Raw genomic sequence first — 19,545 nt, forward strand, 5'->3', positions numbered from 1 at the left:
GCATTTCCCTGGCTCTTCAAAGCAGAAAGCAGACGGGCCTGCTTGAAAGGGAAAAAAAAATCCACAGGGAGCAATCAGGCAGAGTGATGTCAGCACGTTGTGTTTATCTCAAACTCACTGCTCTTGGGTGCTTTGGATGCTGTGCAGGCCCTCCTTGGGATGGGTACCCATGCCCAACCCAGTCCTGCACCCCTTCTGCCCACTCTCTCTGCCCTCTGCCAGCCCATGGTGCTTGGCAGAGCCTCCCAGGTTTCTGTGCTGCCCCTTGGGCCTGTCAGTGATGACAAACAGCTTCTAACGCTTTCCTTGTGTAAACTCCTTCTGCCGCTCTTCCCGCTCCCTGCCCTGCCGGATCCCTGCCTGCGGCAGAGCCGGTTCAGGACACCATGACGTGTCCCAGCTGTGAGGGAGGAGGCTGGGCAGGAGTGGTGCATGTGCTGCCTTTGGCTCTGGAGAGCCTGCCTGCCAGCCAGCCTGCCTCACTGCTGCTCCAGAGCCTGGTACTCCATGGGACACTCTGCTCCTTCCTGCTGCTGGTGTTGCTGGTGCTGCAGGAAATACAGGACTGCTGTGGCCTGGATAACTGCTCCAGAGCAGCAGGGATCTGGAGCATCCAGACCTGGGGGAAATCCCTTGCTCTCTGCTACCCTTCTGATCACCAGGCTGGACCCTCCCAGTGGTTGCAGCCCTTGGCTTGTTTTCCATGTAGCAGCCAGGTTTGCAGAGCAGTGCTCTGGGGAATGCCTCGGTGCTCTGTGGGTGAAGCAGCACCCAGGTGGCCCAGGCTGAGCATTCCTGGCACAGCCAGATGTGTTGGTCTGTGCTGAGGTTGCATCTGGAAGGCTCTTGCATGACTTGGTGGGTTCATGAAGAGCTCTGGCAGGAAACGAGACAGTTTTTTGCAGTAGTAACATTTCTCTGCTGCTTCCTCTTGCTCCCAGTTCTTTACCAGTGCTGGGGAGTGGGATGGGGGAGCACCAGGACTGCTGGGGCAGGTGTGAAGCCTGAGGCATGACAGCCCAGAGGAGCCGTGGGGCAGGGACTGGATCACCGGTCTGTGGCGCAAGAGCCTTACACATAATTTCCCTGCCTCTGGTGCTCCTTCCCAGTGGGTGTTTGGGATACTGGGTGTGGCATCATGAACCAGCTGATTATTTTCCAGACAAAGGCATGAGGTGTGTGTCCTTGGTGAGGCTTGTGCTGGTGCCCCTGGTTTGCTGGACACTGTTGGAGTTTCTGTTGGAGCAAGAGCTCCAGGCTGTGCAGGTGCCTCATCCTGGGAAGTCCCTTTTCCCCATAGGCACCTTCTTGGCTGTGAAATCTTTGGGGCAGGTGTTTTGCTGTCAGCACATGATCTGTGCTCCTCACTAATGGGAGTATAATAAATTTTTGTAAAAAAAATCTCTTTAATAAAAATTCTTCAATAAGGAAAAAAAAAACGGGAAAAGAAAAAAAAGAGAAGTTAGGAAACTTTCCCTTCCCTGGCAAGAGCAAGCTGTTCCCTTGCAGCACAGTGTGTGCAAGTTAAAAGCAGTTACACTTTCCTGGCCCGTCCACTTGACAGCCCTAGTCCCAAGTGCCAGAGCAGGGGACACAGTGCCAGCATGTCACCCCCTACCCCGCTGCCTGTGGTGTCACACTCACCACCCTTAGAGTAGGGTGCACAGCTCCCATGCCTGACATGAATTGGGTCACATCCAGGCTCTGCCTGCAGGATCCTGACCCCATTCTGTCTGGGTGTGCCCAAAACATGGGCACCAGCCTGAAGGAAGAGCCAGTGGGAATGTGCTGTGCACCTTTGACCTTAGGACATGCCAGTGTGATTGCTGGGGAGGGAGCATGTGGCTGTATAAAAGCCCTGGAGCAGACCTTGCTCTGGCAGTGCGAGCCACCGCTCTCTCTGCACCATGGCTGGCCCCGAGGTGCCTGAGGATGGAGCTGTTGAGCTGGACACCTCTAATGGCACTGCCCCCACAGGGACCATGTCCACGCGGCGCCTCCGCAGCGAGGACTACAATGACTACAGCTCCACAGATGTGACACCTGAGGGGAGCCCTCCCGATGGCATGAATGGCTTCGCCCACCCCGAGTCCTACCAGCGCTTCGGGGAGACCAACGGGACAACGTGAGTGATGCTTCCCTCCTTCCTGGGCTGGCCTGGCGCTGGGGAGGGTGGAGGAGGTCATGCTGGCTCCCTGCTGTCTTTGCTAGAGGATGGTGGAACTGTGGTTTTATGGGGAGTTCTCATGAGGGTGATGAGGGCACAGTTGTGGTCCTGCATCTGTGGGGTGCTGGCAGCAAGTGGCAGCTGCCCCAGTGTAGCTCTTTGCTCTCTGGTGAAGCTGGGCTTGCTGGCAGTGGGCAGTGATTGATGCTTTTCCCAATATTTTCCCATTCTGCCTTCATTTGATGAGGAACTCTGGCAAGCAAACAGCATGCCCAGATTCAGAGCCAGCCATGTTCTGGGGGCTTCCTTGTGCCCAGGTGTGCAGAGGATGCTGTCTTTGCCTGAGAGAGACTGATCCCTTCACCTCAGAGACTTCCTTATGCAGGTCCTTGGTGCTGGGCTGTGCTTATGCTGGGTTTTACCATAAAGTTGGTTTTGCAAATGCCCATCCAAAATCTGTTTGCTCAGTCTTTGCTTTCACACCTAGCTGGGTCCCAGCTGGTTAAGCTGGGTTCAGGGGACAGGATCATGACCTCCATGTGCATTCACTGCAGCCATTCAGAGCTGCTGTGGACCCTTAACAGGATAAGCTGTGTATGGTCTGGGTGTGGGCACCTGCTGACTGTGATCTCTGCATCTGCTCTCCCTCAGGTGGTACCAGACCCTGATCCATCTGCTGAAGGGGAATATTGGGACAGGGCTGCTGGGGCTGCCTCTGGCTGTGAAGAATGCTGGCATCCTGGTAAGGCAGCTCAGCCCTGCTGTGCTGGAGCCTGTGGGGCAGAGTGACCCCAAGGCACTGGGCAGCTTACATGGCCAGTGTTGGGGGTGTTGGGGCTTGAGTTCCTGCCCAGACACCTCTCATTGTTTGGTGACTTGCACATGTTTGCACCCTAAGCTCTGTGGCTTTGTTTCACTGCTGCGACTGTTCCTGCTGCTCCTGCATTGTTGCTGCCTGGTGTGGGGGAGATCAATGTGTGAGCTGGGCCCATGGTTTCCTCTGCTGGGGTCATGCAGGACACTGTGTCCAGGTCACAACCTCTTCATCACCTGCATAGTAGAGATATGCAAAATAGTTTGGAAAACAATCCTAGAAGTGCTTTGCTACACCCAAACTGCCCCAACTTGCTTATTTTGCATCGTTCCTGCCAACCTCGTGGCTCTGTCAGGTTACTTGGTCCTGGGGGGCTGGTTCCTGGGAGCTGCACCAAAGCTCTGGTTCAGCCTCCAGCAGTGTTTGTACTCACCCAGCCCATGGAGTTTTGTCTGGAAGTAGAAGGCACAGTGCAGCTCTGCCTCTGGCCATCAGAGTGCAGCCTTCCCCCTCTCTTCCCTGCAGCTGGGTCCTCTGAGCCTGCTGGTGATGGGAGTCGTGGCTGTGCACTGCATGGGCATCCTGGTCAAATGTGCCCATCACTTCTGCAACAGGTAAGGAGCAACTCCCCTTCTCAGCCCTGCAACTCCTACAGTTCTTCCCTCTTGCCCAAAAAGCCCTGGGGTGTTTCTGAAGCCCCTCAGCAGCAAGTTGCCCATGCCAAAGCCTCAGTTTGGAACTTCTCTTGTTTTTCACAGGAACTGTTTTCCTTTTAATGTCACTCTTTGCCTTGGGAACTAGCAGACAGGGCTGATGTGATGATCCTTCTCCCTTCTCTGGACAGGTTCCAGAAGCAGTTCCTGGACTATGGAGGTGCTGTGATGTATGGGCTGGAGGCAACTCCCAGTGCCTGCCTGAGGACACATGCCATCTGGGGAAGGTACTGTTCTCCTGCCCCAGGCACGGACTCCTCTTTGAGCCTAGCATGTGCTGCAGCTGGGACAGAAGGGCCTCTGGTCCCTGAGCTGTGTCAGCAGATAAGCACAAGTGCCATAAAATGCTGTTTGGCTCACCTGCCCTGAATGGTCAGTGTCCCCCAGAGGGTAATGCTGAGGTCTTTGATCCAGTACTGTCCCCAGCCAGATCTGACTTACACTAAATGTGTGGGATAACTAAGTCTCCACAGCATAACAAAGGGGTGAGTAGGGTCTTGCAGTGCTGGCCCATCTTGCCAGACATGGAACGTGTCCAGTGACTGCTCCTTGCCCTGTGAGTGTCCCACATTGTATCACACAGATCATTGCCCATTAGGGGGTGGGAGCATTCACCTATTCTGTGTCTAGGGAATATTGCTTCCAGCTCTGACAATTCAGCAACAGACTGGATATGCTGAACCCAAAAAGGAGACTTTTCTCCTGAGGCTGGTCCTGACCTTGTGAAAGGGCTGGGATGGGGAGACTGGAGAACCTGAGATCGGTGAGGCTGGGTGGAGAGAAAGTCCTCTCTCCTAATCACAGAGAAGTGAGTTGGGTGTGCTCTGACCTGTACACCCCAACCTTGGGGACAGCAGCATTGCTGTGCTCTGCAAGTGCAGATCTTCTGATCTGGCTGACAGATGCTGTTCTTTTGCTTTCCAGGCGTATAGTGGGACTTTTCCTGATCATCACTCAGCTGGGTTTCTGCTGTGTGTACTTTGTCTTTCTGGCGGACAATCTGAAACAGGTTGGACCTAGACCTCCTTCATGAGCTGGGGGGAGGTGAGAGGGTGTGAAGGTGCTTGGGTTTTTCTTAGCTCCTGTGCCCTGTTTTCCCCCAAAGGTCTGGTTTCTGTAGGATATGCTGCTCTGAAAAGTCCGCTCTTCTGCCCAGATATTTTGAAGGATTGGTTTTCCTGTTCAAACAGAGCAGGTTTTCCTGAGACTCTCTGTGATTTTGCAGAGGTGCTGGAGGTGTCTGTGTTGCTCAGGAAAAGTGAGGCTGTCCTTAGTGAGGCAACAACAGGAAAGGGATGAAAGCAGAGGGACTGTGCATTTTATATCCTGTCCCCCTCAGTAACTGGTTTATTGGTGTCGATGGTAACGTGTAAGTCCCAGGATCTGCTGTGAACCTCTCTTCTCCCTTCCTTGGATCTGTTTGCATTCCAGTTTCTTTCCTCATCCTGTGGCTCTGAAGCTTAATTACATCTTTAGAGAAAGAGTTTCTTCCTGCCAGGCCTCAGGAGGAAATAAACAGAAACCCTGAACCGCTTGTCTGGCTCCTGTTCTGCAAGAAACTGGGAATAATGAGTCCCCATTCCCAGCCTCCACCAGCTCAGTGCCTTGCAGGCACTGCTTAGCGTTTTTCCCCATGTGCTCCTGCTGTGCCCTTGCAGCAGTGCTCTGGTCACTGCCACCATGGCTGTGCCCTTTGTCAGCTCTTCAGTGGTGGCCATCAGCTTCAGAGGGGAGCAAGGGGGGGTCCATCCAGTGTGAGACTCTTCATATGCTCCTGGAGCAGCAGTGAGGAGATTCCCATTGTTGGGTGGCAGGAGGAGTAAATAGGTCAACACTGGTGATCTACCAGCCCTGACAGCAGGAAGGGTCCAGGGTGTGTGCAGGGGCCAGGCTGCTGCTGGCCCCCACCCCTGGGAGCAGCCCCCTGCCCCACTTCAAGGTGGGCTTCTTTCTCCTCAGCCCCTCACAGCAAAGATTGAAGGCTGTCTCAAGCCTCAGGGGAAAATTTCAAAAACCTGCAAATCCACACTAGTTTTTTAGGCCACAGGTGGGAAACCCCTTGGCTTTGGTTTTGGAATTTTTTTGGGTGGGGTGAGGGGAGTGTTGCTTGTTTCTTTTTGCGGTGAGGAATAGCATGTTAGGTGGAGAGTCATGGTGCAGGTGGTACCTTGGGCAAGGTGCCACTGTGTTGGGCAGGGCTTTGGTTTGGAAAATGGCTTTGGAGCAAGGCATGAAGAGGCAGGGCAGGCTGGGGCTTGAGCAGCACTATCCCTTGGGTGCATGGCCCTGCACTGCCCTCTCCCACAGAGGATGCTGGTTTACACAGAGTTCTTCAGTCTCTCCTCTGGGGCAGGACTTGCTCTGGAGCAGGTTAAATCAGTTTGCAGACTGCTCTTTGCTGCAGTGACTGGACAGGACCTGGTACCCGAACCAGCTTGGTCATGGTTGTTTTGGTGATTCAGGGAGCCCATGCTCTCTTGGGAGGGATGGCTCAGCCACCCTGGGCCTGAGCTGCCTCTAGAAGTGAGCACATGGCCTGGAGTGCCTTTGGAATGAAAGACCCCAAGGGAAAAAATGGTTTGTCATGAGACAGTGAACTTGGGGCCAGCGGTAGTTTCCAGGTGTCCTTGCTTGTGAACGGGGCACTGGGGAACTGAAGGACTGTGTGACTTAAATAACAACTTGGTGCAGCAAGAGGGAAAGGATTCCTTTGGAAATAGCACTTAGTGCCTCTTCCCTCTCTTCTCAGCTGACCTTGTGGGCAGTGCAAAGATGCAGCCTGTGCTTTCTGCCCCCTGTGTGCCTGGCTGCTGAGTCCTCCTGCTCTGTGTATCTGGGCTTGGGCAGGATTTGCTGTTCTGGCTGAGGTGCCATAGCCAGTCCCACCTCTGCCCCCTGCAAGATAACAGGGATTTGCTTCAGAGCTATCTGAAAACAGCTTGTTGTTTTGATTTTAATCAGCTATCTCTGCTTGAAGTGACCTCTTGGGGTACTCTGACCCACCTGGAATGGGCTGCTAAGATCTGTGGCTTTTAGACCTGTGTGATGGAGTTCACCAGGGCTTCCTGTGCTTCCCCAGGTTGTGTCTGCTGCAAATGGGACCACCAATGACTGCAGCCCAAACAGGACAGTGGTGATGACCCCCACCATGGACTCCCGCCTGTACATGCTGTCCATCCTGCCTTTTGTGGTGCTGCTCACCTTCATCCAGAACCTCAAGGTCCTGTCCATCTTCTCCATGCTGGCCAACGTGGCCATGCTTGGCAGCCTTGTAGTGATCTACCAGTACATCGTCAGGGTACGTGTGTATGGCTCCCCTCTCTCATTCCTGTGCTCTCCCATGCTTTGGCAGGTGGAGGGAGCTTGCCAATGGGGTATTTGGATGCTGGGGGTACTGTTTGTTAATGTGGGCATGATGGTTCCCTCTGCTCTGCAGGGCTTTTCCTGCAGCGTGGGGCTGTGACAGGGAGTGATGGGAACAGGCCAGGTCTTCCCTGTCTTCCCTGTGTCTGAACTCTGCATGGGCTTTTTTCCAGGATATTCCTGATCCCAGAAACCTGCCTCTAGCAGCAGCCTGGAAGACCTACCCTCTGTTCTTTGGCACTGCAATCTTTGCTTTTGAAGGCATTGGTGTGGTAAGTCTGGGCATGTGGCAGTGGGGTTGCTGCACAGGAGGCTCAGCCCTGCTCGGACTTGCTGCAGCACCTGCTTTGCTTTGCAGCTGCAGTTGCAGCTGAACTTTTCTGACAGTAGCCCAAATTCTGGATGGTGCTGTTAGCTTTAGCTCCAGGCTATCTCCTGGGTCAAACTCTGGTGCTTCCATCTGAGGCTGGAGGAGCACGTGCTGCCAACCTCATGAGGTTGGTTGCTGCTTTAGAGGTGGCTTTATCTGGCAGTAGATTGGGAATCACACCAGCCTCTGCCTTGGGCTCTGCTGGCTGACCTGCAGATGAGGAATTGTCCTGAGTCTTCTAACCAGGCTGGATCCTACAGTTGCCTAATTGGGAGGCCAAAAAGTGTGGCATGAAAAGATGTGATCCTTCCCTTCCCACCCTGCTGCGGGGGCACTGAGATCTCCCTTTGGCAGCAGCGTGGCCCCAGCCTGCCCATGCAAATGGGCCTCTCCTGCAAGGTGCTGTAAATAGACCAACTGTGTCTGTGAAAAAAGCTGGGTGGGTGGGTGGAGAGCTTAATTACTCCCTAAGATGTTGTGAGTTGTTTCCGGGAGCTCCCTTCAAAGGAGGAAAAAATGTTTTCATCTCTTAAATATAAGCTGGCTGTGTAAACACAGGGCTGGAGAGGGCCAGATCCGTTACAGGAGGAGTGCTCACTGAATGCTGTGCCCTGGGCAGTGGGCTCTTGCCAGCACTGAGGCACAAATGCTCTCTTCCTCACATGACTTGGAGGTGAAGAAGCAAATAAAAGTTTTTCTTGTCCTGCCTCCTCACCAGACTGCCATTGTCTCTCTTCTTGAAATGAACACCACCCAAGGACATCTATAAAATTGTTTACTGAAGGCCTATATTTAGTGTCAGTAGCATAGAGGTGGGAGAATTACCTCTCCTTGCTCTTTTTATTGTCCTGCCTGGTTGAAATCTGTCCAGATAAACTCACTAGCAGAGGAGAATGTGTCTTGGTCTTCCCAGAATTTACTGGGGAAAATAGGACGGTGTAAAATAGTGGGCATGGCTGTGCTATTTTGAGGTGCAGAGCATAATGCACCCAAGATATGGGTGGTTGGCATTGCCCCAAGACCCAGCACGGGGCACAGCTCGTGCCAAGGGCAGGGAGCAGGTCTCATCTTTAAGACAAGGGTGTGGGTGATCTGTTGGAGACTTGCTATGCTCCAATGGGAGCACAGAAATCAGATCTCCAGTGTAGTTTTTTTTTTTAGCTGGATTCTCCAGGCTTCATGTGGGACTGTCAATCCTGGCATGGTGGACTGTGCTTGACCATGGGGCTGCCCCTCCTTCTTTTTGGGGCTGACGGGGGTATAGAGGAATGAGCAATCTGTTGCTCTGTCATCTTCTTCCTCTTCTTGTCCCAGGTGCTGCCTCTGGAGAACAAGATGAAGAAGCCCCGTCAGTTCCCAGTGATCCTGTACGTGGGGATGAGCATTGTCACCATCCTGTACATCAGCCTCGGTGTCCTGGGCTACCTGCGCTTCGGGGCAGACATTCAGGCCAGCATTACACTCAACCTGCCCAACTGCTGGTGAGTCCCTGTGGGCAGTGGAGGGACTGGGGGGTGTGGAATGAGGGGCCCAGATAGGCAGGTGGGAGAGGGGGACCTCACTAATCTGGGTGAGCTTGAGGGACTGCCATAGGCAAACTTCAAGGAGTTTGACAAAGACTGTCAGATGCATGTGCTGGAAGAGTCTTGTTGCTTAGTGTCTGAGGCTGGTTTTGGAGTTCAGGCTGTTTCATTGGGTCCCTGGAGGTCCTTGTCTGGGTAGGTGCAGCTCTTTTTTTTTTTTTTTTTTTTTTTCTTGGAGCCTTGTGGCATCTTTTTAGGGCTCAGTATGCACTGACTAGCAGATGTTGAACACAACCCCCATGCAGCCGTACCAGAACATCACTGAATTGTGCAAAACTTCTCTTCCTCAAATGTAGCACATGAAAAACCAAGCCAAAGCTGGGGGCTCCCAGAGGGAGTGAGATGTGACATTGAGCCAATGCTTTGCCTATGAGCACTGGAGCTATGAGGATACCCCATCCTTCTGTGGGGTCTGAGCTCTGCCTGCCTGCCTGAAGGGGTTGTTTCTCCTCTTGCCAGGGCTGGTGGCTGCTGCAGCAGCTGCCCAATCTGTGCTGCTCTGTCCCTGAGGATGGGTGGCTGCTCAGTGTCACTGCTCCATATTCTTCCACAGGAGAAATGCAAGCAGTCCTCTTTGATGGTCTCTGAGTGAGACCTGGAGCTGGGGATGCCTGTCCTCCACTTCAGCCCATCCTCTCTGCTCCTAGTAGCACCCAGCACCTTGCAGTGGGACTCACTGTCTCACTGTTGTGTAAATTTGGGCAGGACTCAAGTTTTGAGTCACTGGTGCTCCCACATGCTGTCCTGGTAGAGCTGCACAGCTGGAGCTCTGGAGACAGCAAAGATTTGACAAAAATAGAGCCTGGTTTTGCTTTAATTATTGCTGTGTGGGTTTCTTTTCAGTTTGAGTGCATGGATGTTCATTCATGCTGGGTCTGTGTAGTGACTGCACTGCTGGATGTTGGTGTTGGTGTGGTAGAAGATCCTGCTCCTGCCAAGAGCCTTGTCCTGTTCCCTGCAGGCTTTGGGAGTTCTGCCAGGTCCCTGCTCTCAGTGAGGAGGGATGGGGCTGGTGGAAGGATGTGCCTGTGTTGTAGGGAGGTCTGAATCCCACCATGCCAAGCACAGGAGGTGTGAATCCCTTCTGCTCAGTAAACTGAAGTACAGTGTGGAGGGGATGAAATGTTGCTATTCCTCCTGAAGGTGAAAAGCAAGTCCTTTCCAGGTTTGGGCTCTGCATGCCACAGCTTGCAATGACATCTGCTGACCTGAAATGCTGCAAAGGGGCTTCTGCAAGGAATCTCAGCTCTGGGTGCCCTGAGGAATGACATTCCCTTAGAACAGATCCTTAGAATGGGATTACTCTGACCTGCTAGGCTGCAGAGAGAAGAGTGCAAATCCATGTTTGTAGGAGTATCCACACTTTCTGCTTTTTCTTAAACTACTTTTCTGAAAGTGAAGCATTCTAAAGTTACTTTTCTAAAAGTAGCCATAGGGTTTTTGGATAGTGAGAAGAGAATAGCCCTTTGGAAGCAGTGCCTGGGGAAGCCTGGGCATGTGACACCCAGCTGCAGGGAAGGTGTGCTGTGGTCCTTGTCACTTGGCACGCAGGACACCTTGATATTTGTGCATGTTGCCTCTTGGCAGTGGATGTTGGACCTGGAAATGGGGTATCTAAAGGGCTGTGACAGTTGTGATAAAGTCTTCACTACCACTCCTGCAGATTAAACCACAGGTGCTGGGTGAAGACTTGCTCTTGAAATGAAAGTCTTGCCCATCCTGCCTCGCCCATGGCTTTTCTTCGTGGCAGTAAAAGGCTGGGCTGTAGGAGCTGGTCATAAAGGGCTGTGGGTGAGAAGTCATGGGGTTTGCCTGCAGCCTGGGAGACAAGGCAAGGATTGTGGTGGAGGTGCTGCAGCCTTCCTTAGCTGCAGCCATTGCCTGGAGGTCTCTGGAGCAGATTTGCAGGAATCGTTGAGTTGCAGGGTGACTAAGGACTTCTCCAGTCTCGTTTCTCTGAAACCACAGCTTCCTCAAACAAGGAGTGTGTCAGTTCCCAGTGCCCAGGTCTAACCACAGTGTCCAAAATATGGTGCTGCTATGCAGAAATCCTTCCTTGCCTCCTAGGAAGGGTTGCCTCAGTGCACTATGTGAAGGGTGAAGAAATGCTGTAATGAGGGGGAAGCTATTGCGTTGCATGTGGCCAGTTGAAGGTAATGACAGAGCTTATGGTCCCAGGAGAGTATTTCACTTCTTGCAGCCTTTAGGGTTGGCCTGGTATGGCAATCTGGCTAAAGCAGGCATTGCTGTGGCTGGCAGAATGCCTCTCTGGCCCTGCATGGGCCTTTCTTTTCTGTGGATCAAGGGTAATGCTTGAATTCTTCCTCTTCTTGGTATTTAAAATGCCCTTTGATCTTGTTGTCATGGTTCATGACCTGTGCAGGACAGGTACACAGCCTTCTTCTGTACTTTTTTTATTAACAGCTATTAATCTTGAATTGCCCTGGAGGACTTTATGGCTTTTATAGATTCCCTTTCTTGGGAAAGCAGTGATAAGATATGCCAGCTGTGGGTTGGTGGCTCAAGGCTCCTGTGCACACGTGTGGCTGCACAGGTGCACTCTGGACTCTGGAGATAACTTTGTGTTCAGCTTGCCTCTGGAACCTCAGGGTATTTCAGGCTGGAGAGGACACCATGGGATCACTGGGTCCTCTCACCAGCTTAAGTGTTGACTGTCAGTAAGGACAGTGATTCCCTACCAATCCAGGCCCTTAGCCATCTTTTGAAGATGCAGCTCTAACTGCAACTGGTTCTTCTGCTGTGCAGCTCCAAGAAGAGCTGATACTCTCTCCTCCATGCCCTCCTATTAGGCAGCTGAAGAGATTAATAACATCCCCTTTTAACCTTCTCATCATGCTGAACAAGCCCAGGGCTTGCAGCCTCTTTTGGACATCATGCTCCACCCCAACCATTTTAGTAGCCTGCACTCAACTTGCTCTGCAGAGTAAGTGTCCTGTCCTGGAGTATCAGGGCTGGACACAATACTCAGAATGCACAAGCCCCAAACAAGAACATAATCTCTTGATCCCTGTCCTTCACCTGCTGGCTGTGCTTTTGCTAGCACAACCTGCTTTGTGATTGACCTTGGTCACTGCAGGGTCCTGCTACTGGCCATGTTCAGTCTGCTGCCCACCAAGACCCCCAGGTTCTGTTCTCCTGGCTCCAGGCCTTCACATGTAAGAGAATTTGTGTTTGCAAATTTGTGTTTGTGTTTAAGCTTTGCTTGTGACATCATGTTGTTGCTCTGAGCTGTGTCAGCTATTTCCTCCAATTTGATCTTGCTTGGAATTTGATGAGAATGTGCTCTGGGTCACTGAAAGCTCATCCAGGTCACTGATGAGGATATTTCCATGATTACCCTTTGGCAAATCCCTGCTGGCTGTTTACTGTCCAGTATGTGCCTGGAAATAGATACCAGGAGGACTTAACCCATATTCTTCTGGGGATTGAGGTGAGGCTGATTAGCCTCTACCTTCCCTCATCCTTCTTGAAGGTGGATATTATTCCTTTCCCAAGGCAATAAGTCCTTTCCCTGAGCACTTTTGAAGATGATAAGGTGGCTTCAGGCTCCTGTTGGCTGCAACCTTGAATACATCTGGACTGGTCCCATAGACTTGTGTAACATTCCATTCACTTAGGTGATCCCTAACACCATCTGTGGGAAATGTTTGACTCTGCCAGACTCTGCCACTAGTGTTCCAAGCTGTCTTGCATGGGAATACTTGGATTTCTCTGATTTAAGGCTGTTGTAGAAGGTGGGTGCTAAGACCCAACATACAGAAGGGCACAGGCCCAAAGAAGGTAGAGGGAAGGCAGGAGCCAGATACATTCCTCAGCTTGGATCCACCCCATATTTACCCAAGTGGTGTGGCCAGGACCCCTGTTTCCTGCTTGGTTAGTGTGTCTTCAGTTGGGGAAGGGTTAGGATCATATGTGAGGTAACCAGATGTTACTTCTCTTTTGGAGAGGCTTTTTCTGCTGCTGGGAAGCTGAAGGCAGAGATGGGGCTGGGAGGTGCCTTTTGGTCACTTGTGATGGGCTCTCTCCTGCAGCCACACTGTATCACTGCAGGATCTGGGACACCCTGAGATTTGACTTGGGGTGAGCCCAAGGTGCTGTTTGCAGCCTGTCTGCACTCTGCCTTCCTTCTGCTCAGCCCAAACTGGTCTTTTAACTCTCTTTCCCCCAAACATGTACCAGCATTCCAAAAATAGCTGCTCTTTTTTGTTTGATGGAGGAGGCTGAGTTGCCTGTTCACATAACTTTGCTTTTGGAACATTGTGATGTTCACTCTGCATGGAAGCCCAGACTTATTCCAGCAGTGCTGTCCTTTTCCCCCTCCTCAGAAGCCAAGCAGCAGCTGGAATGTGTAATCATGGCTGCAGCTGATACATCTTGCTGTCTCTTGCTCAGTGATTAAATGCATCACCCCTAATTTTCTAAGGGTGTTCAGGAGTTGAGACCCCTAGCTCACAAAAATCCTTGCAGAACATTCCTTTTCTGCTGTTGATGTTGCAGGGGCTGGAGGAAGAGCCACAGTGTCACTGTGTCCTTGTCCTTTGCAGGCTGTACCAAGCTGTCAAGCTGCTCTTCTCCTTTGGGATTTTCTTCACCTACGCCGTGCAGTTCTACGTGCCTGCCGAGATCATCATCCCTCCCCTCGTGGCCCGCGTGTCGGAGCGCTGGGGCTGGCTGGTCAACCTGCTCCTCAGGATGGGCCTGGTGTGTGTGACCTGTGAGTACAAACCTCCTTGTCTGACCTTCCCTGTGAGGCTGTGGCACCTCCTTCCCACTGAGCCTTCACCCCTGTCCCTAAAGCCTTCACCTTTAGCCCTCACAGCTGGTAGTCCCTGGGCCTGGCTAATACAAACAAGGTGCCTCCAAGGAGCAGCAGCAGTGGTCCTTTGCCCCCTCTGTATGGAACCAGCCTTCTCAGTGGAGGAGTAGGAAACTGCATTGTTTAGAAGTGGCAGATCCCCATGGAGCCTCAGGGCTGGGGATGGCAGTTTTGCAGGATGTTGAGTCCCACCAGGGTTTGCATGAACAGCCAGCACAGGGTTCAGTGCCAGGGCAGCCTAGCCTAGAGGCTGTTTCTGTAGGCAGTGTGCAGCCAGGCTCCTCATGCCTGTGTGATGGGGACATGGCTGCAGAGGGGTCACTGACTGTGAGGGATGGGCTGTTCTTGTTCACACGCTCATTGCAGTGCAGAGCACAGCAGGACACAGCACACCATAAACAGAGCTCTGATGTGCTGCTGGGCATGTGTGCCTGGAGCAGCCCCACAGGGTCCCTTCCCTTCATGGTGTGTGGGGCCAGTAGTGAGGTTTTGGTGGATCAGGCTCCTGACTTGAGCCTGGTGGAGTGAATCAGGTGGTATCTGATTTTGCCTGGCTTTGATTCCTGAAGAACAAATGCTTGCTGTTGTCAGCACAGGTGAGATGCTTGACTGAGCTCCCTGGTGTCCCTGCTGAAATGGAGCTTTGCTCCATGGCTTGATGCTTCTGAAGCAGCAGAGCTGAGCATCAGGGAGCTGGCCCTGTGTCCCAGCTGGCTTTGGCTTGGGTTTGAGAGGAGTGGGGTGCTAACTCAGGGTGGTGGAGCTGGCTGAGAGCAGAGTACTGCTGCTTCTGGCTCTCACTAATGAAAGGCCAGAAGTGCTGCATTAACAGAGGTGGGCAAGACCCATCTCCTCTGTGCTGAGTTCCTGAAGCCTTGATGTCCTCAGAGGGTGCAGGGATGAAATACTGCCACGCTGGGTGATATGCTCTGGCCACCCTCATGCTGTGGGTGAACTTGGAAGTTGCTTGTGGGGTTGGAGCCTCTCCTGGAGGGTGTTGGGCTGTGCCAAGCCATGGAAGAGTTGGGATGGCTTTAGGCATCAGCAGTACCCTCCTGTTTGGGGGCAGGGAGGCAGCAGAGGTGTTGGTGGAAGGATGCAGGTTCCTTTGTACCTCCTCCCCTCACCCTTCCATTAAGGGATCTCTGGCTCCTGCTGAGGATAAAAGCCATTAGAGGGGTTGCATGAATATTCATTGGAGGATTGTGTGGCCACACAACAAGCCCCCACCAGAGCTTTGGCTCCTAAAGAGAGGGTGCATGTCTGGTGTATGGGTCTCTTTCAAGCTTAAACTTCAAAACCAGCATGCTTAAAACCTCTTTGAATTAATACCTGCAGAAATCAGACTGTTTCCCCGGAGGCTGAGGACTGCAGCTGGTGCTTCAAATCTGCTTGTTTTAGAGGGGAGTTAATAATTTTGTTTACTTTTGAGTCCAAAGAACGGTGTGGGGTGGGCTGAGGATGCTGTTGAAGGGGAGCTGCTCTGCTTTCCTCAGAGGCTGCTGGAGCAGGGATGCTGCTTGCAGCAGAGCACTCCTTTGGCTCTGTTCAGGGCTGAGCACCAGGATAAACTGGCTCAGGACTTTTGTTGCTGTTTCCCTTGGTGAAGGGATGGTTTATCTCTAGGCTTATCCAGATAACAGCAGTGTTGCAGTGGTGGCACAGTCAGTCTCCCAAACTTTCCTTCTTCTGCAGTTCCATGGGTGATCTTTGGCTTAGGGAGGCTCTCTGTAGCTGATTGTCAGGGAGAGAACAAATCCCTCCAACAAGGAGCCCTGAGATGTCCCTTCTCCTCAGGGGCTGTTCCTCCTAGGCCCTTCTAGGTGTCTCCTGTTTCTAAGCAGAAAAGCTTTCAAAGCAATAAACCAATTTTTTTATCTTGGTCACTGGTTAAACACTGAAGTCTGCTTTGCTTGCAGGGGGTTCTGTTGTGTTGTGACATCCCTCTGTCCCCTCCTGGTGCCATGCAGGAGGAGGAGCAGAAATATCCCAAAGCTGAAGCTCACACTGCTAAGCTCAAGCTGTCAGGAGTCTCCCAGGGGGATTTTCCTTGGCTGCAGTTTTCACCTAACAAATGATTCCTAACAAATGTTTTCCCCCGGGCTGTGCCGTGGGCGTGCTGCTGCTGGAGCAGCTCTAAACACACGCAAACCACACGGATTGATTTGGGGTGGGGGGAGATGCCTTTTTCTCCCCTTCTCCTGCTTTTATGGGGTTTCTGAGGCTTTATGGCTCCCCAGGTGTGGGGAGCAGGAGTGCTGGCTCGCACAGGGGGGTCGGGAATGCTGGCAGCCAGCAGCACCCATCCTGCTCAGCCCTGCAGCTTGCTCTGGTGGCGCCCAGGGCGACAAAAAGCCTTGTTAATTTAACAGCTTAATTGCTGCTTGGGGAGGAGTTACCGGAAAAATAAGCAGCTTTGTCTTCTGTCAGGGAGGAGGGCAGAGGTGGGACCCAGCCAGTGGCATTCCTGGGTGGGGTTCTGCTAGATTTGACACGGGGAGGAGCCTCTCTGGCCTGTGGCAGCCCTGATGTTGTGTCCGTTCTTCCTCCAGGCGTGCTGGCCATCCTCATCCCGCGCCTGGACCTCGTCATCTCCCTGGTGGGCTCCATGAGCAGCAGCGCCCTGGCTCTCATCTTCCCCCCGCTGCTGGAGATTGCCACCTACTACTCGGAGGGCATGCACCCCCTTGTCATTGCCAAGGACATCGCCATCAGCCTCTTCGGATTCGTGGGCTTCGTGGTGGGCACGTACGAGGCGCTGGTGGAGCTGGTGGCACCCGCGGCCACCGTGGTGAATGCCACCACTGTCCTGGTGCAGTGACCATCCCCTCACCCTGCGGCCCCTCTCGGTGCTGAGCTGGGGGTGCACGGACCCTGGGCACTGCTCTCCTGGGAACAGGCTCCCCTCTCCTCTTGGGAAGTGTGGGTTTGGTCTGTGAGGAGATGGGGCTGCCCAGCACCACAGCCCAGCTGCAGCAGGATCCTGCCCTGGCTCTGCCTGGAAGGTGGGATCCAGGCTGGGGCACTGCCTTCTCTGGGGGCTCTTAGGGCAGGTGGTAGAGCAAAACAGTTCCTCTGTAAATAGGCAATTTGAGAGGTGAGGAATCCCAGGGATGTAGATTTTATTTTATTATTTTTTAAAATCCCAACCTTTCCATATTTCCCCTGTCCTTTCAGTCAGGGCGGGGAACAGGGACTACTCTTTTTTTGTGCCAGTTTGATTTTTATTTTTTTTTTTTCCCTGAGCACTTTATTTTTACAGCAACAGACAAACCTCAGCTCAGGTTAGAGAGTGTGGAGATCCCTCCTCACCTCGGCCTTGTAGGGAGAGTGGGCGGAGCCTGAGGTGTGGAGCGTGCTGGGGCCCACCGCTCTCTCTCAGTGGGATCCCCGTCTGTGGGCATGGCTCCTGCAGTGCCTCAGCTCTGTTTCCAGCTGAGCATGCCCTGGAGCTGGGCACTGGGAGGGTTTGCTGACCCTTGGTCCACGCTTTCAGTGGCGACACTTCTTTATCCCATCCAGCGCACAACCCAACGCTTGGCTTTCAGAAGCTTTACAGAACTGAGGTGTGTGGGGAGCAAACAGGCTCTGCCATAATGAGGGGCTGAGCTGGTCCCCTTTGGGTGGGATGGTGTTTCCCCAGGGGTCACCACATGCTGCCCACACACCACAAGGATACATCATCACCTTGTTTACAGTGCCTGAGCTGGCCCTGGCACGCTCCACCTGCCTCTGCAGGCTGATACTGAATGTCAAATCACACACAAAAAACTCCATAATATTTCTGGTTTTAACTCTTCCTCTCCTGGTTGCACTCCCTCTGCATCCTCTGCTTCTGCCCAGCTCCTCTCCTCCTGTAGGATGCAGCTCCCTGGCACCTCTCCCTGTGCTCCTGTTGCTTCTTTTGTCGTGGCTGGTGCATGCCTGGTGGGCATGGTCCTGTGGCACTGCTGCTTTCCTTTCTCTCAGAGCCCAGCTTCCTCCCTAGAGAGTTTCCTCACCTTTCTACTGGATTTCTACTTTTTTAAGACAAGGGAGCAAATGCATCCTCCACAGGACAGATTGAACTCCTGCCTGCTAACACAGCATCTCCCAAATGCCAGCTCTCTCTGGAGAGCCTTCATCCCTCATGCCACTGCAGCCATGCCTCCCTGGGGGTGGGCAGAGGCTGCTGGTGGTGGGAAAGAAGGCTGAGTACAGCACCAGTGGGCTGTGTTCCCATCTGTGGTGGAGGGTGAGGTTTGCAGTTATTTTCGGTGTTTGAGCGGGTTCTGTGAGGGGAAGGCTGTGTGGAGCAGTGTCCCTGCAGCCTGCCTCTCCCTTGGGTGCTGCTTGTGTCTGCACTGTGCCCCTTTGCTGGCAGTTCTGGGTGCCACATGCCACTATGTGCACCCATGGCCGGGTGTGGGGTGGGTCTGTGCCACGTCTCTGCCCCTTTCCAGCCCCTCTTTGCTCTCTGCATCTCTTGGGGCTCACCTCATCCTGTCCAAGGCTGTGCTGGGGAAGGTCTTGGCTTGGTCAGGAGCAGAGCAAAGCTTTAACTCAAATCCTCCCTCTGGAGGGCGCCATGGGGATAGAGAGGAAGCACCAGGGCTGGGTAGGGACTCCAGGGCATGACACAAGCGGGACAAGTGCAATATTCATGTCCATCTCTGTGTGCTGACCCCAGCGTGGCCCTTGGGGTTGGGTTTGAGTCAGAACTGTCAAGCAGAGGAGGGAGTGCTGTGAGCAGCAGGGTATGTGTGATGCTTCTCCTTGCCCTGCTAGTAGTGCACTCAAAGAAGGCTGGCCACATTTTAGGGACAGCTGTGTGCCAAGGCATGTCCCCAGCCTGGCACTCGCTTTGCAAGCAGCAGCGCAGACCTCATTTCCAAGGGGACTGGGATATCACAGAAGCATTATATGGGTTTTGCAGCACTTCCCTTTTAATGGGGTGAGCAGGGCTGTTTGAAGATGGTGACACGTGTGCTGTGAGAGGCTCTGCTGAGCCAGGGGTCAATGGTGGACAGGAAAACTTGACACTTGTGTATTGTAGGCTGCTCAGTAACCAAGAAACTTGTCTGTGTAAAAATAGCAATGGTCACGTCCATGTCTTGTGCCTATGGATATTGTCAGTGTACAGCACAGGTGCCTGCCCAGCAGGAGAGCTGGTGCTGCACCTGAACCACGTATCTTACTTTAATCAATAAATATGATCTATTTTTTATGTGTAAAGGCTTTGGGGGTGTGAAGTGTGGGTTTTTCTTCCAAAATAAGGGAGCAGGTGATGTGGAGCCCAGCAGGCACTCAGGATCCCATCCTGTGCTGCTCCCACACAGCACACACAGTTTCCCCTCCCAGTGAGTGTTTCAAATAAAACTGTTCCAGCTTTGCTGCTTGGAAAATTTAATTTTTCTTTTGACCTCATTTGTGCAAGGAGGTTGTGGGCAGAGCTTCTGGGCTTGTAGGGCTGAGCTCTTCTCTGCCTCACCAAAGCCGGGCCTTGGTTTTTCATCTCCATATTTATGCCAAAAGTGGGGCTGCAGCTGAAAAAAAGAGCTTGGCATGTGAAAAAAGATGGGGGATGCTGAGCTGCTGCAGATCCGCCCTAGAGATCAAAGGAGCAAAAGTCAGCCCACACTGGGAGACTGCCAGCACTACTGCAGCTCAGCTTATCCTCACTGCTGAATAATTCATGCCCTTGCAGTGTGTCATTATG

The 19,545-nt window shown here is 52.8% G+C and overlaps 1 protein-coding gene across 1 annotated transcript; it reads left to right on the forward strand.

The window, feature by feature from the left end:
- Positions 1–1,964: 1,964 nt before the first annotated feature.
- LOC132080686 (proton-coupled amino acid transporter 1-like) lies at positions 1,965–19,064 on the forward strand. The gene is made up of 10 exons (XM_059483933.1): positions 1,965–2,125; positions 2,819–2,909; positions 3,507–3,595; positions 3,826–3,921; positions 4,619–4,703; positions 6,774–6,992; positions 7,231–7,329; positions 8,742–8,908; positions 13,576–13,745; positions 16,400–19,064. Exons 1-10 carry the CDS (start codon positions 1,983–1,985, stop codon positions 16,666–16,668), a joined length of 1,428 nt encoding a protein of 475 aa, XP_059339916.1. The 5' UTR covers positions 1,965–1,982; the 3' UTR covers positions 16,669–19,064.
- The last annotated feature ends 481 nt before the right edge of the window (positions 19,065–19,545 follow it).

The sequence above is a fragment of the Ammospiza nelsoni genome, chromosome 16 (assembly GCF_027579445.1).
Source record: "Ammospiza nelsoni isolate bAmmNel1 chromosome 16, bAmmNel1.pri, whole genome shotgun sequence".
In the NCBI taxonomy this organism is placed as follows: Eukaryota; Metazoa; Chordata; class Aves; order Passeriformes; family Passerellidae; genus Ammospiza; species Ammospiza nelsoni.